The sequence below is a fragment of the Balaenoptera acutorostrata genome, chromosome 15 (genome assembly GCF_949987535.1).
Source record: "Balaenoptera acutorostrata chromosome 15, mBalAcu1.1, whole genome shotgun sequence".
Lineage (NCBI taxonomy): Eukaryota > Metazoa > Chordata > Mammalia > Artiodactyla > Balaenopteridae > Balaenoptera > Balaenoptera acutorostrata.
The window spans coordinates 21,391,703-21,407,217 of record NC_080078.1 but is presented as its reverse complement, the minus strand read 5'-3'; the positions used below and the strand labels follow the sequence as shown (position 1 = coordinate 21,407,217).

General features: G+C 42.5%; 1 protein-coding gene, 1 non-coding gene and 1 pseudogene across 2 annotated transcripts in view; 2 read left to right on the top strand and 1 right to left on the bottom strand.

Moving 5' to 3' along the window:
* The window catches only part of USP31 (ubiquitin specific peptidase 31), a 75,101-nt gene that overhangs the window by 18,020 nt on the left and 41,566 nt on the right, over positions 1-15,515 (bottom strand). Inside the window, exons 7-12 of the mRNA XM_028162814.2 lie at positions 14,510-14,690; positions 11,414-11,525; positions 10,369-10,463; positions 8,867-8,944; positions 8,138-8,267; positions 2,014-2,133 (exon numbers count right to left, since the gene is read on the bottom strand). Coding sequence (XP_028018615.2) covers positions 2,014-2,133; positions 8,138-8,267; positions 8,867-8,944; positions 10,369-10,463; positions 11,414-11,525; positions 14,510-14,690 — 716 coding nt within the window. The remainder of the gene's footprint in view (positions 1-2,013; positions 2,134-8,137; positions 8,268-8,866; positions 8,945-10,368; positions 10,464-11,413; positions 11,526-14,509; positions 14,691-15,515) is intronic.
* On the top strand, positions 5,673-5,801 carry LOC114235994 (small nucleolar RNA SNORA22). The gene has a single exon (XR_003622052.2). It is a non-coding gene; the product is annotated as a small nucleolar RNA SNORA22 (small nucleolar RNA).
* On the top strand, positions 5,943-7,189 carry LOC114235965 (T-complex protein 1 subunit zeta-like; annotated as a pseudogene).

The following is a 15,515-nucleotide window of genomic DNA, read 5'->3' as shown; positions in this document are numbered from 1 at the left end:
CATTGCCTTACCTGATAAAGGGTTCATCCTGAAACCTCTGTCACGAGAGGCATGGAAAGTAATGGAATAACAACATATGTGAAGGGAAAGCACAGTGCTGGCACAGAACAGCCATTCACGGAACAGGGCCTCTTTCCTTCCCAACTCCTCCAACAAATACGTTAACAGTTAACAGTGACTTAACTTAATATAGTCATTTAGTTGACAATCTTGGGCAATCTGTATTTCCCATTAAGCCCACTGGGAAATCCAACCATCAGTTTTACCAAATGTTTCCTGTGTCTATGGGAGCTTTAAAAAATTAATCAGGCACAGATAATGCCCATCCCAAGGAACTATGGATCTACTAAGGGAAGAAAAATGTTCCTAAGAGAAAGGTAGGATGGGTCTTGCATGGTCAGGAAGGTCAGGCTAAAGAACCTGGACCTTGTTCTGCAGTCAAGGGGGAAGCACTGAGGCTTTGAGGGAGGAGGGGATGCCATCAGAGCTGTCATTAAGTAGTGCCCAAAACATGGTAGAAAGAGAAGAGCAGTGTAGGTTATGAAACCAATGAAAAGACACTGCAACTGCAACGAGCTCGGAAGTATCAGAAGTTGGAACTGGCAGGATGACAGCAAGAATGGGGAGAATGGGACACGTACAGGAGGCAGTGGAGAGGCACAACCAGGCCGAAGAGGTGACTGCCTAGGTGACAGGGACAAGAAAGAAGAGTCAAAGATGACACTGCAGTTTTGAGTTGGGGCACTGGAAGGGTGATGATATGTCTTCAAAAGAAACAGAAAGCAAAGGAAGCCAGTCTGTGTGTATGGAAGGAGACAGAGAAGCTGGGTCCAAACCCTCAACCGGCCGTCCCACTGCAGATCCCAATGGAAGCGTACAGCTGGGACACTCAGGGCAAGTGCCCGCTCCTCACTACTACAGGAGCTGGACCCCAAACCTGTGTGTGAAAGGCCACCCTGGGGACCAAGTGCGCGCCCCCGACACATTCACTTCATCGGCCAGCCCCAGACATCTCTCAAGTCTATCCAGGTCTCTCCATCTCCACTGCCCAACTCCACTGCGAGCCATCGGCCGGCCCCCCGCCCCGGTGACTGCAAAGGCCTCCTTCAGGTCTCCCTGTCTTCATCCTTTGTAGCCTCTAATTCTCCACACAGCAGCCTGAATGGTCTCTTCCAAGCACAAATTTGGTCATGTTGCTTCTCTGCTTCAGAATCCCACTCTGCCTACAAGGACTGCTTGGACGACCAGCCCCTGCCTGCTCTTCTACCTCAACACACACCTTTCTCCCCCCGACCCCCCAGAGCCGCAGCCACACTGGCCTCAGCTTTCAGCCTCTTGCACATGCTCTGCACCCGCTGCTCCCTCAGCCACTATACGTGTGCAGCCCTGCTCCCACCTCACCTGGTACAGGCCTCCTCCTAATCTTCCCGATCCAAACTTTCTTACGCCAGGCTCAGACTCCTCCAGCGTTTACCTCTCATTTACCTCTCTTAAAAGGGGGCTGCCCAGGACAACTCTAACCTTAGGAATAGAGAGCCTCTGTGGGAAAACTGACTCACAAAGCAACACAACGCAAAGCAGATTTTCTTTGTATGTATTTATGACTCATCTCCCCAACTGTACTCCTTGGAAGCAGGACAACAACCGTTATTACTTTAGGCAGAAATAGAATTCTACCCACCCCCAAGAAAGGCGCTCAATTTTTTTTTTTTAATCCCGAAGTACACTTACTTGAGCACATTTACAAATCTAAAGCAAATCCTCAGGAACAAAGTAAAATATCTGCAGTATGAACTAAAATGGTTAGGATTTAAAGGGTCACAGGAGGCACAAACTTTGCTCTGGGAAAGAACAAAACATGGCTCCAAACATAGGGGCAGATGTGTGTCTGCAACAGCACAGGATCACGGGATCAAACAGGGACACCAAAGCACTCCCCGCCCAACAGCCCACCAGTCAGGGGCATAGAACCTTGGTCACAGCTCTTTTCCCTGTGACAGAGGGTATCCTTACCTGTCGGAATCGCTTTAGGTGTATGATAAGCACGTCAGGCAGAGTCCAGAGGCTTAACGTAATGCTCCCCTGCTGCAGCTGCTTGCAGTGCGGGCACCGCCAGGCGTCATCTGGGGCAAGCTGAAAACAAGGAGCACGACTTCTGTTAAGGGCCACTTAAGGCAAGACTTTGTTAACAGGAGACAGCCAGGCTCACTTCCTGGCCAGGGCACGGCACAACTCTGAACCTCCCCAAACTATGTATGATGGGAGTCAACAGAAAAACACAATTAAAAGTGGCGCCTGGCTAGAGTGGGCACCCAGACATTTGCTGAACAGATTCTCTCTCAAAGAGGAATGGCCACCTAGGTGACCACTGCACAGAGATGTCAGATGTCACAGACCTCACGCTCAGCACACTCCCAAACTCAACTCTACGCCTTTCTACCAACATAGTTCCCTTTCCTCCTCCTCCTGTGTGTCCTACCCCAGCAAATCCCACAACCGCCCGGCAAGAGCAGAACACGGGGGTTAACCCAGAGCCTCAAACCCCTCCCTCTTCCTCTGCTCCACGCCCATCCGAGGTAACACTCTCTGCCACTCCTCACACCTGTCTCCTCCTCTCCGTCCACCTGAATTCAAAGTCCTCACTCACTCTTACCCGGACTTCCTCAAGTCTCTTAATTGTTCTCTCTCCCCCAAGCATCAAACTGCTCCAAACAATCCTCCCCATCCTGCTACCAACAAGATCCTTCTCAACATCAATCTGAGACCTCGAATCCACGTATGTCACCTCTGCAGGCAAGGGTTTCAGGATGACAACACAGAGGTACTAACAGGGCATCGCGGTGCGCGGGCCTCTCACTATCGCGGCCTCTCTTGTTGCGGAGCACAGGCTCCAGACGCGCAGGCTCAGTAATTGTGGCTCACAGGCCCAGCTGCTCCGCAGCATGTGGGATCTTCCCAGACCAGGGCTCGAATCCGTGTCCCCTGCATTGGCAGGCAGATTCTCAACCACTGCGCCACCAGGGAAGCCCCAAGAGAGATTTTTTAAATCTCCTCTGGATTTCAGAAGATGCATCAGATCTGGGACCATCAACACAATGAGGTAAGGGAAGCCATGGGAACAGATGGCAATGCCCACTCAGATGGAAGAGAAAGAAGCCAAGGACAGAATCTTGCAGAAGGCCGATTTTTAAGGGAAACACAAAGGTCGAGAAACCGCCAGAACCTGAGGCTGCATAGTCAGAAAAAATAGGCAAATCAGAAGCATTCCTTTTATGCACACCAAGAAAAGAGAGTGGCAAGAACAGGGTGCTTATCAGTACCATATCCCACGGAGAGGTCAAATGCAGACTGAGCAGAGGCCACTGAACTGAGCAAACTATGGGCCCCGAGAACTTCGGAGAGCAGTGTCAGAAACACAAGTCAGACAGACGACAAGAGGTTTGGAAGGCAGGAAAGGGAAAGACCTGAAATCACTAAATGGTAAAGTTACACAGAAAAGAAGAGAAAGACCGGCACAGCAGTTTGAAAGGGAAGCAGAAGTGAGGGAGTTATTTTTCCTGAGAGGGAGATCCTGTCATGCGTGTAGGAAAGATGGGGAGAGACAGAAGTCTGGGTGGATAGAAGTGAATCAGAAAGTCAGGCAGGCATAGCACAGGGAGATCAGCTCGCAAGAGGGAAGAGAGATGGGGATATATGTATATGTATAACTGATTCACTTCGTTATAAAGCAGAAACTAACACACCATTGTAAAGCAATTATACTCCAATAAAGATGTTTAAAAAAAAAAAAGAAAATTAGGCAGGAGGAACCTAAGTGTCATCTGCCAAGTCCACATCTGTGCTAACATGCTAACTGTCTACAGACGTGGCCATCAGCCCAGTGCTCGTGGTAAAGGAACAGGTTGTTGTTTATTTGTTTTTTAATTTCCAATACATCATAAACAGATACTCTTTTATAAGATACAATAAGAATGTCAAGGCAATGTCTAGCAGCTGCGACAGTTTCTACAACACTGCTCGACTTCTGTACTTGTCTCGTTGTAAACTGCCACAAAGAGCTGCTGGGCCTGCAGAGCGCCCTTGGAGCATGGCCAGCCTCGTTAACGGCCCAACAAGGAAGGCGACTAGCCCCAGAGGCAGCTGTTCACTCTCAGGCAGTCTGTTACAAAGTTCTTCCTCATATTAAGACAAAATCACGCTCCCTGTAATTTCCAATCTCTAACTCTGCTTTTTAGATAAAATTAAGTCCAATCCCTTATCCACAGGATGGCCCTCGAAGTATGTGAAAATAACTATCAGATCCTCACTTAAGGTCTCCTTCATCAAGATATACTCAGCCGCGCCATCCCCTATCCACACTCTCTGCGTGTGCCCCGGGATGTCAGTCTCTTAACAGTGAACATTTAAGGTAATGAGAAGAGCAGTGCTATCACCATCTGAGTTCTGGACACTGTTTCTAAAGCATCCTTAGGTAGCCAACAGCGGCTGACACCCACGTGACACTGCTGATCACACTGAGCTTGCAGACAACGCGACCCCAAAATTATTGTCACGCAGCCTACTGCTAAGTCTGACCTCCTCCTCTTCCATATCTGGACTGTTATTTTTGGACCCAGTGACTGAGCTCCCCAAGGAACACTCACTCATTCATTCACTGTGGCATAGATTTGCTGAATGCCTTCCATGGGCCGGATACTGCTAGACATGCTGGGGTTATTTTACAACCAGGATGGATTCTCTCACCTGCTGTGCCCCAGCCACAGTGGCCTCATTTCTTTTCTCAACCTTCCTCCGACCCAAGACCTTTGCTTCCTTTACTTACTTGTTTATCCCCACTACACTGTAAACAAGCTGAGGGCAAGACTGTTGTCTGCCTTGGTCCCTGCTGTATTCCCAGTTCCTAGCACAGTACCTGGCACACAGTATGTACTCAACAGACGTGTACTGAATGAACAAAGCCCTATTAAAATGTATCTGGCTAGCTTCAAAGATCAGTGAGATGTTTTGTAGAATACCAATGCTGTCATCTAGTAGATCTGCTCACCTTTAAGCTTTGTGACATTCTCAGACATCTCCCAAATCAATTAAAAAAAAAAAAAAAGCTAAATAGGATAAGGTGCTACATACAGCATGTGATCAACCAGTTTCAAAGCCAATTATTTATACAAGCCCAAGATTGGAAAAATATGTCTAATGAAAAACTATTAAAGGAATTAGCTGTTAACTGCTTGGGGGAGAAAAGACTTCGTGAGAAGATGAAAACTATTTTCAAATATTTGAAGGACAAACAAGTAGAAGAAAATGAAGCCCTGTCCTCTGTTCTTAATGACCTGAGAGTTCGCCCGCTGGTTGTAGCAACCAGGGACATATTTCAGGTTAACGTCAGTCACCATCAGAGATACCCAAAGAGAAAATGGTGTCTCTGTAAAACAGCGGCTGGATAATCACCTATCTGAAATTAGGCAGAACTCAACCATTAGAAAAAAGAAATTTTAAAGCCCCCTCTGACCCTGAAATTGCATGATTCCCTATATGCAAGAGTGAGCAGTAAGAATCAGTAGCCAGAATTATGATCCTAAACATCAACTCAAAATTAGATGAACTCAAAGTGCTCTCGTCAAGGTTTCTCAAGGCACCTGAACCTGGAGAGGTTTAAAAACCACAAAGGCCTGTTGCACAGTGAACACCAAGAGTGCCTTAGTTCCTTGGTTTCAACTCTGTGCTAGAGCAATGTCTGTTCTTTTCCTCTATACTGAAAGTTTATTTATCCTTTTTAAAGTATTCAGACAGTCAGCACATCATATTAGTTGTATTAAAGGGTATGAATGATCCAGAATATCCTTCCATAAATCTGCTTTATCACGAACTACAGTTGCATCTAACTGAAGATCTCTAGTATTAGTGGTGGTTTTGTAACTATGTGTTTATTATAGGATCTTCATCTCAAAATAATAACAGAAGGATTTGAAGCTGCAAAGAAAAAGGCACTTCAGTTTTGGCAACTAGTCAAAATATGCAAAGAGATGAACAGTGAAACACTTACAGACATGGCCAGAACATCTCTACATGCTAAAATTCATGCTAAACTTGCTGGTGTTTTAACAGATGCTGTCGTGGACTCCATTTTGGCCACTAAAAAACAAGATGAACGTAGTGACCCCTTCATGGTTGAGATCACAGGGATGAAACATAAATCTGAAACCTATACAAGCTTAATCAGAGGCCTTGTTTTGGATCATGGGACATGGCATCCTGACATGAAAAAAAAAAGTAGAAGATGCATACATCTTCATATGCAATGTGCCATTAGAATATGAAAAAACAGAAGTGAATTCTGGCTTTTTTTTAATAAGCGTGCAGAAGAGAGAGAGAAATTAGGAAAGACTGAAAGAAAATTCGCTGAAGATGGAGTTAAAAAAATAATAGAACTTTGAAAGAAAGTGTGGTGATGATTCAGATAAAGGATTTGTTGTTATTAATCAAAAGGAAATTGACCCCTTTGCCTTAGATGCTCTCGCAAAAGAAGGCATAGTAGCTCTGCACAGACCTAAGAGAAATGTGGAAAGGCTGACGCTTGCTCGTGGTGGGGTAGCTCTAAATTCTATTGATGACCTAAATCCTGATTGTTTGGGAAATGCAGGACTTGTCTATGACTACACACTGGGAGAAGAGAAGTTTGACTTTACTGAGAAACGTAACATCCGTCACATTACCTGGTCAAAGGACCAAATAAGTACACACTCATGCAAATCAAAGGTGCAATCAAAGGTGGCTTGAGAGCTGTTAAAAATGTTATTGATGATGGCTGTGTCATTCCAGGTACTGGTGCAGTGCAAGTGGCAATGGCAGAAGCCCTGATTAAATAAAAGCCCAGTCAGTGTAAAGGGCAGGGTCCAACTTGGGAGTTCAAGTAGTTGCTAATGCAGGGCTCATTATTCATGAGGCTCTTGCTCAGAACTCTGGTTTGGACCTTCAGGAAACACTAGTTTGAGTTCAAGCAGAACATTCAGAATCAGGTCAGCTTGTGGGTGTGGACCTGAACCCAAGTAAGCCAATGGGAGGAATATGGGAACACTACTATGTAAAGAAACAGCTTCTTCACTCCTGCACTGTAATTGTCACCAACATTCTCCTGGTTGATGAGATCATGAAAACTGAAATGTCTTCTCTAAAAGGAAGACTGAATTGAAGCTTCCCTTGTATCATCTGAATCATCAAGACTCTACAGAGTGATCCTAAGAATACAGCTATGGAATTTTGCTCCAAGCTTCAAATGATTTTCAAAGGAATTTTCTTTTCCCATATGAAAAAAGGACAGAATACTGGCACCTATTCAAATCCTGAAGTTCTGAAATTATAATTACAGTATTTTTTTAATTGCACTGCAGTGTACACATATACAGCAGGCCATATTTATCCAATAACAGGATGTTTTGCTTTAGCTTCAGTTATATAAAAATATATGTTAGATAAACATGTTATCTACCTTGTTATTAAATATTCCTGTTGGAAAAAAAAAAAAAACACGTAGGCAAGGGTCCTATCCACTATTTGTCCATCCATTCATTCAAATATTTACTGAGCACCTACGATCTGCAAACACTATGCTAAGTGGTCTAAAGCATGTTGTCCAACAGAATTTTATGTCTATATCTACACTGTCCAATACGAGTCACTAGCCACGTGTGTCTCCTGATCCCTTGAAATGTGGCTAATGCAACTAAGGAACTGAATTTTCAATTTTAATTAATTTTAATTAAAATGGTACCTATGTTCTTAGTTCCAAAAAGTTGAGAACCATTGCTCTAGTTACTAAGGAAAATAATTTAAAATCTCTAAATTGAAACAAAAATATAACTTTATCATTAACCATTAAAAAGTTAAAAAAAAAAAAGGAACTATACAAAGGTTCATGTCTAGAGCATTTCATTTAATCAAGGTTTTCCAGAAATTTAAACTACTTTTTGTTAAAATCCAAAGAGGAATAACACTAAGATGCACATCACATGTGCAGAACCTATGTAAATGCAAAAATCCTTGGGGAGTTTTCTGGGGCATAATTTGTTTCTCCACTGTCATCTTGCCCTGGGCCCTCCCTACTACCCTCACCACCCAACAAATGCTGCCCAACCCTTACCCGCTCCTCTTTGGTGTAGAGTTGGAAACACTGGGATAAAGTGCAAGTTTGAGGCTGATGGTGACGCTCCCTTTGCAGCCGGACACTTTCTGCATCAGGGATATACTCATCTTCGGTATTTACAAACAAGCTGCGATCAGAGGAGAAAAAGCATGTATTAGAGAATGTCTTGGAAAAGTGACACAAAATACAATTATCAGCTTCACAACGTGGCTGTAAATTCATAACCAAAAAGGTCAATACGTAGGAAAGCAAAAGTGGCAAGGCAACTTTTCTATGTTCCAAAATGTTGTGAGACGTTCTCTATCTATAACGTTATTTTCAAGAAATAACTTGAAATTGTTTTTTCTGGGATTGGGCACAAACTGTACTGATTAATTCATATATTCTTGTCCTTTGTATCAAAGGGCATGCATTTGGCAGAACTTGCTAGAGTTAATGGGTCTGTAATAAAAATCAAAGTAATTTGACCTACACAGTAGTTAATGAATATATAGCTTCTGTCTCATTAGCAGCAAACAAATGTTCTAAGGTTTTGGGATCCAGACGACAGAATGTATAGGAGAGAAATAATAAATTACTTAAATAAAGGATCAGCAACACACTTGGATACTTAGCTGAAGAAAACAGAGGTTTGTGTTTCAGCTAATTTGAAAGATCAAAGGTATGCTATCATAGTGATAATTAAGACAATGACTCTACAAACACTAAGTAAAAAAAAATACTTACAAATCTTTTGTCTCCTTGTCCCATTCTACCACTAATTTCACGTGAGCAGTGCCACCTGGTCCACAAGATTTTAGTGCCCTATAGGATGGGGAAGGAAGTCACGTATTACTTTCTAAATAAATGATTTTAATTAAATATACATCCTATCTGAAATGTGAAATCATAGTGTGATTGCTGAAAATCTTCATCATCGTTCCCCATCAGAAAAGGTTTCTGACCATTATAAACTCTTATTTAATAACTTGATTACAACTGGACTGAAAAATCCTTAAATTAAAATATTCAATATGGAAATAACGATATTGGAAGAAATTTAGAACCACACTATAAGGTTATCCACAATAACTCTTAGATGTTACGATCTTTCCAATTTTTGTCCAATATCTCACCAAATCAATAGAGATTGGACAGGATGATAGTCTCTCTGGGAACAAAGGCTGCTCCTGCATCTCTCCACCTCCCCCCATATGCCATGCTTGGTCCCTGGACTGTGCCCACACCAATGTAAACTGTGCCTTCCTACAAGGCACCCCTCAAGTCTCACCTCACTTATTTCCCCTGAGCTCCTTGGCTCCTTTGCCATCTCCTGAGATACTCAGCATTAACAGTCAGTATTACTCATCAAATAGTTTTTAAGTTTTGCAATGTTTTGGATCATTATCTAATCTATTAACTCTAATCTCTAAAACCAAACAGTGAGTTGCTTTCAAACAGAACCATGTTGTATACTTTTTTGGAATCCTGAAATGCAGGCACTACGATATTTGTTGAAAAAGTCATTATAATGAAAACAATAATGTGTTTTTATATTTATATGTATCCATATATGTATCGTGTGTCTATATACACTTATCTCTATTACTTTATTAATAACAGAAGTATGTTAAAGCACAGAGATAGCAGAGGGGAGAAGATAATTCTGAGGGGGAGAGGAGGGACAGTGTGAAGAGAGGCTCAAAGGGAATGAATTATCAACAGAGGAAACTACACGTGCAAAGGCACACATAAAACCATATTGTGCGTTCAAACAACCCTCAGTACTTTGATGCTGCTGAATGTTTAAGATAGTGGGGAGAAGAAAGAGGCCTGACAGAAGGGAAGTAGTCAGGGTTCAAACCGTGGAGAACTTCACATACTGTGGAAATTGGGCTTTATCTTTGAGGCCACGGGTTACCATTTAAGGATTTCAAGGAGGAAAGTGTTATGATTAGAATTCTACTTCGGAAAACTTTGATCTTGGTGAATATGAAAGTGCAATTCATCTGTGGTCCTGAGACCGATCAATTTACTTTCCTAACATCAGTACTCTAGGCTTTCCTGATTCCAAAAAAGATCATAAAACATATCCTACTCAAATATGAATCAAAAGTAAAATAAGTGTTTACTTTCTAAGTGAGCCTGAAGGACCTACCACACTTCGTAGGAAATTACATCAGACATCACTAGAAATTACACACAAACATATATGAAAGTCTAGAAGGTGATTTCTTTTTTTTTTTTACCTTTCTACTGTTGGGTGGCACAGGGGCTGCTCCTCCTGGGGCAGCAAGTATGTTATTCCCACAACACTGACCACTCGCAAACTGAATGGACACACCTGCAACACATGGCAAAGGCAAATCAGGCTGAGTTTCTCTTCGAGGGCATGTGGTTCACCGGGGCATTTCCAAAACAGATTAGAGGGAGAGCAAACTGTTTTGCAAAATGCTTCTCTACAACATTCTGTGAGGCTGTTGAGCCACTCTAATACACTTTAAATATGATTGCCCCAAATGCAATTTACATATCAAATATGTTATGCAAGACAAGTAATATGTTACTTTAGCTGAATATTAATATAAGTTTTCCACAGATACCTTAACAAAGAAATCATAATTTTGAAAATACACAGATAGTCTACAAAATCTCTCCAAGCTGATCACGTGCTAAACTTTATTAGACAAACATTATAAAGGAACACCTGGCAGTGCATGGAACACCGTGCCGTGGCCAGCTCCCTTCGTAAAATGAGGGACAGTCCTCATTCTGGAAAACCTGAACACAGCAGATTTTACTACGCGGCTTTTCTCCAGGGCTCCCCAGCATTCCAGCTCAGTGTCTGGTCTTCCCTAAGGGCAAAGGTCTGAACTTCCAATCTCACTGTAATGACTGTTTCTTCATGACTGTACACACATGCTATGCTGGAGTACCAAAAGGCTTACACGGGCTTCCCTGGTGGCGCAGTGGTTGAGAATCTGCCTGCCGATGCAGAGGACACGGGTTCGAGCCCTGGTCTGGGAGGATCCCACGTGCCGCGGAGCAGCTGGGCCCGTGAGCCACAATTGCTGAGCCTGCGCGTCTGGAGCCTGTGCTCCGCAACAAGAGAGGCCCGCGCACCGCGGTGAAGAGTGGCCCCCGCTTGCCGCAACTGGAGAAAGCCCTCGCACAGAAGCGAAGATCTAACACAGCCATAAATCAATCAATCAATAAATAAATAAATTAATTAAAAAAAAAAAAAAAAGAAGGTGTTCTTCTAAAAAAAAAAAAAAAAAAAAAAGGCTTACACACCTGAATGCCAACTGTGGGCCTCAAGAAATACTTCATCTTCTCCAAGATTTCCCTCTGCAGAAGGTCCCATGCTATTGTCTTCTCTAAGTGCAGCACAAAAGGTAGTCCAAATCTAACACACATAAATATTATAATCACCTTAAAAAGTATGACAATTCCTTTAATACTGTAACTCCTTATTCATGATCTTTTTAAATGGAATCACAATACAATTAGTTTTCGGACAGTTCTCAAAATAAAACAAACAGGAAATTTAATACTCTCATAAGTGGATGAAACAGTCAGAAGGGAAACTGAGATTTCTCAATGAAATTTAACAACTCATACACCAAAATGGCTTCTAATAGAGTATGGTGCCAGGTAATAAGACGACAGGATTAGAGGAGACGGGGAGGAAAGCAGGTGGGAGTGGACACGAGTCCAGCAAGCAGCACGGGTCAAACATGTAAGGGGTTCGGCGCCAGAGGAAAAGCTAGGGCTGGAAGGTCCAGCAGGGAGGCAGCCACGTGCTGGTGGCCTGGCAACAAGGAAGGCACTGGCAAGCAAGTGACACTAGAAGTCAGCTCCTAGCCTAGGGCAGAAGTCACGTGGCCCCTGCCAGGTTTCCTATCCAGTGCTGCGCTCACAGGTGTTAGAGAATCAGAGGCGGAGCCATGGTTCTCAGCAGTGGCTGCAGGCTGAAATCAGCGAGGGAACTTTAAAACACAATGATTCCCCCGAGATTCTGCTGCAATCCCTCTGGTCTGTGGCTCGAGCACTGAGGCTGTTTGAGGAGCTCCCCAGGTGATTCTAATATGCAGCCAACGTGGAGGAGCACTGGCCTGGCCTTAACTCTCACCCAAGCCCCAGCCATTCAGACCTACTTGCTGTGCTCTGAATGCATCCGACTCACACCCCCAATGTACAGCCAATTCCCTCAGTCTGGACTACCCTTCTCACTCTTCTTTTAAGCTATTTCCTACTCATCCGCAGAAGGAGCCACTGGCCCCCTGTTGATCTGTTCCCTGAGCTCTGCTGCACTACAAATACTGCCTGCTTATTCTGCTGCCTCCACCAACAGACTGTGTTACCTGACAGCAGGAACTGTGACCGACTTATCTTCCTAGCCCAAACCGCCAATACCTAGACAATAGTAGATGCTGAATGAATGAATGCACAAGTGAATAAACAAACAGATAAACCCTGACTCAGGCCAAAGGAGGGGTGCTAAGGTCACCAAGAAACCCGCTCCTAACAAGTACCAGTTTACTCACAGCAGTACTCAAGAGTGAGCCTACCTTCCTAAAGACAACTGTGATGTGAAATAAGTTACAAGCACGATGTGTAAATCAGTAGCCATATTTTTCACATGACAATGACCTCACTTTTAAGAGACTAGCATCATGAAAGGGATTCCATAAGTTCTTTATTTTATACAAATACGATGAGCTGCCTTTTCTTCTGTCCCTTAAACATGCCAAGCTCCTTCTAACCTCAGCAACTTTTTTTTCTTTTTAATTTTCATTGGAGTATAGTTGATTTACAATGTTGTGTTAGCTTCAGGTGTACAGCGAAGTGAATCAGTTATACATATACATATATCCACTCTTTTTTAGATTCTTTTCCCACATAGGGGATTACAGAGTACTGAGTAGAATTCCCTGTGCTATACAAGTAGGTCCTCATTAGTTATCTATTTTATATAAAGTAGTATGTATATGTCAATCCCAATCTCCCAATTTATCCCTTGCCCCCTTTCCCCCGCTAATATCCAGAGAAAACCATAATCCGAAAAGTTACCTGCACCCCAATGTTCACAGCAGCACTATTTACAGGAATCAAGACGTGGAAGCACCCTAAACGTCCATCAGCAGAGGACTGGATAAAGATGTGGTACATATATACAATGGAATATTACTCAGCCATAATCTCAGCATCTTTGTACTCGACGTCCCCTCTTCACGGGATCCCTTCCCAAGAGGCTCACACAGTTTGCACCTTCCCACTCGGCTCAGCCCAGCTGCCGCGTCCTCAGGGAGGCCCCCCTCGCCTCCCTCTCTAATACAGTTTTGCTAGAGCCCCCACCAGCATGTTCTATCACACCCGCATGTTTTAACATCTTCAAAGTGACAACGACTGTCTGAAGTTAAATGTGTTTACTTGTCTTTAGTGGCTCTGTCCTAACGAGGATGCAAGCTCCATGAGAACACACAGATCCTGCTGTATCCCTAGTGTTCAGAATAGTGGCCAACACACTGTAAACACTAAAGTACTTGCTAATGAACGTCATAAATATACAAATCAACACATTTTGCTTTTATGTTATTTACCATTCTTAAATAAGAAACTTATTTCAAAGCAACATTTTAAAAAGTTAATATAAATGCTACTCTGACAAATATTAGAAACACAGTATCCTTCCTCCCTGAAACACATCCATATCTTGTTATTACTCTAGTTACATTACTATTGTGATAAAGTTACTTTAAAAGTAACTCCCATACAGAAACTAACATAACATTGTAAAGCAAGTATACTCCAATAAAGATGTTTAAAAAAAAAAAGAAAAGTAACTCCCATAAATTCTTACAGAGGGAAACAGATTTGAGAGAGATTTCTAACTCCCAAAATGTCTGACGACATGCAGCTGAATGAGTACTGGTGCCAGTTGCCAAGCCAGGAAATTCTGGAGGGTCAGGTTTATAGGGAAACACAACGAGTTCAGCTTAGAACACAAGACTGAGGTGCACGTGCCATCCAAGTAGATTTGTTAAGAATTAATAGAAGAAAAAATGCTGTAAAGAAAGTAGCTGGATATAGGTCTATAGGTCTAGAGACCCAGGAGGATCTTGAGCTGAAAATATACAAGAGAAATGTGCCTTTAAAAACTACATGAGCTTGGGAGCCATTCTAACTCAGATCTTATCATCCTAATTTTATATTCTCCCCCTCCCAACCCCTCAAATCAGGGCAATTTACACACATGCTCTTTCTAAATATCAGAATCAACAATTAACTACTAAAAGTAAGGATTTTTTTATCCCTACTTTTTAAAACATTTGAAAATATTAGACTTTTAAAGTCTCAATATTTATTGGAAAATAAGTTGGTCTTCACCTTTTCCCTTGCTGCCCAGTGCAGGCTCGGTTACACACTAACAGAACAATCTTGTCGCTTCCTGCTCTCGCGGGGGTTAAGTCCGCTCTCCCCTGCTTTGCTGCTGCTTGTGTAGAAGAAGACAGTCTATAATGATCCAAGCCAAATTTCAAGTGGTTTAGGTTGTTGTTTAAGTGGATTCCTAAAACAAAATGAAAACTTACTTTATCTCTTCAAAATTTTTATTCTTTCATTACAAAAAATTTACCCGTTAGAGAAATTAAGAAGTTGTCATTATGTTATTTACGCTGCAATTGAAAAAAGGAACAAATGACCTACTTTGAGATAACTCGTCTAGTCGTAAGAAAATTTTTTGCATCCATTATTTCATTTAAACTTGCCTTACCTACTACCTTAAAACTGAAAATTAAAACTCTTCACTTCAATGAATATTAGTTTTAGAATGGCAAGTTTGCAGAGATGACCCACCAAGACAAACTTAAAGTGAGACCATACAACCAGCAACCAAATAAAAAAATTTTAATAAAAAATAAAGACTAGTACATGTAGAATGATCTTCAATATTCCAACAGCAGCTGCTTTTCCCCGCTTTAGACCCAGACTTATAAGAAACTCACAGCCATTACGGAACTTTAATACAATCAACTAGCCTGGATCGACCTACAATAAAGTGAACAAAAATATATGTTTGACAGGCACAGTGCTGGTTGCTAAAAACCAGGTCTTCAGACATGCTCCAAAGCAGAGCTATCTGTCAATCAGAGGTACTTAGCAATTCAGCACCTAGCACAAGGTCCTGCACTTAGTAGGAACTCAATAAATGCTTGACTAAATAATTGCTCATTTCCTTAATCCTTTGGAAGTATAGCCTAAGGAAATGACACCCCAAACTGGAGAACAGAAGAAGTCCTCCACCACTACCACACCGAAGAAGTAATAACAATTTCACCAGAAGGAGAATAAAATAAAAGGTGGTTTACACAAAAGCATCCATAGCAAAACTCCA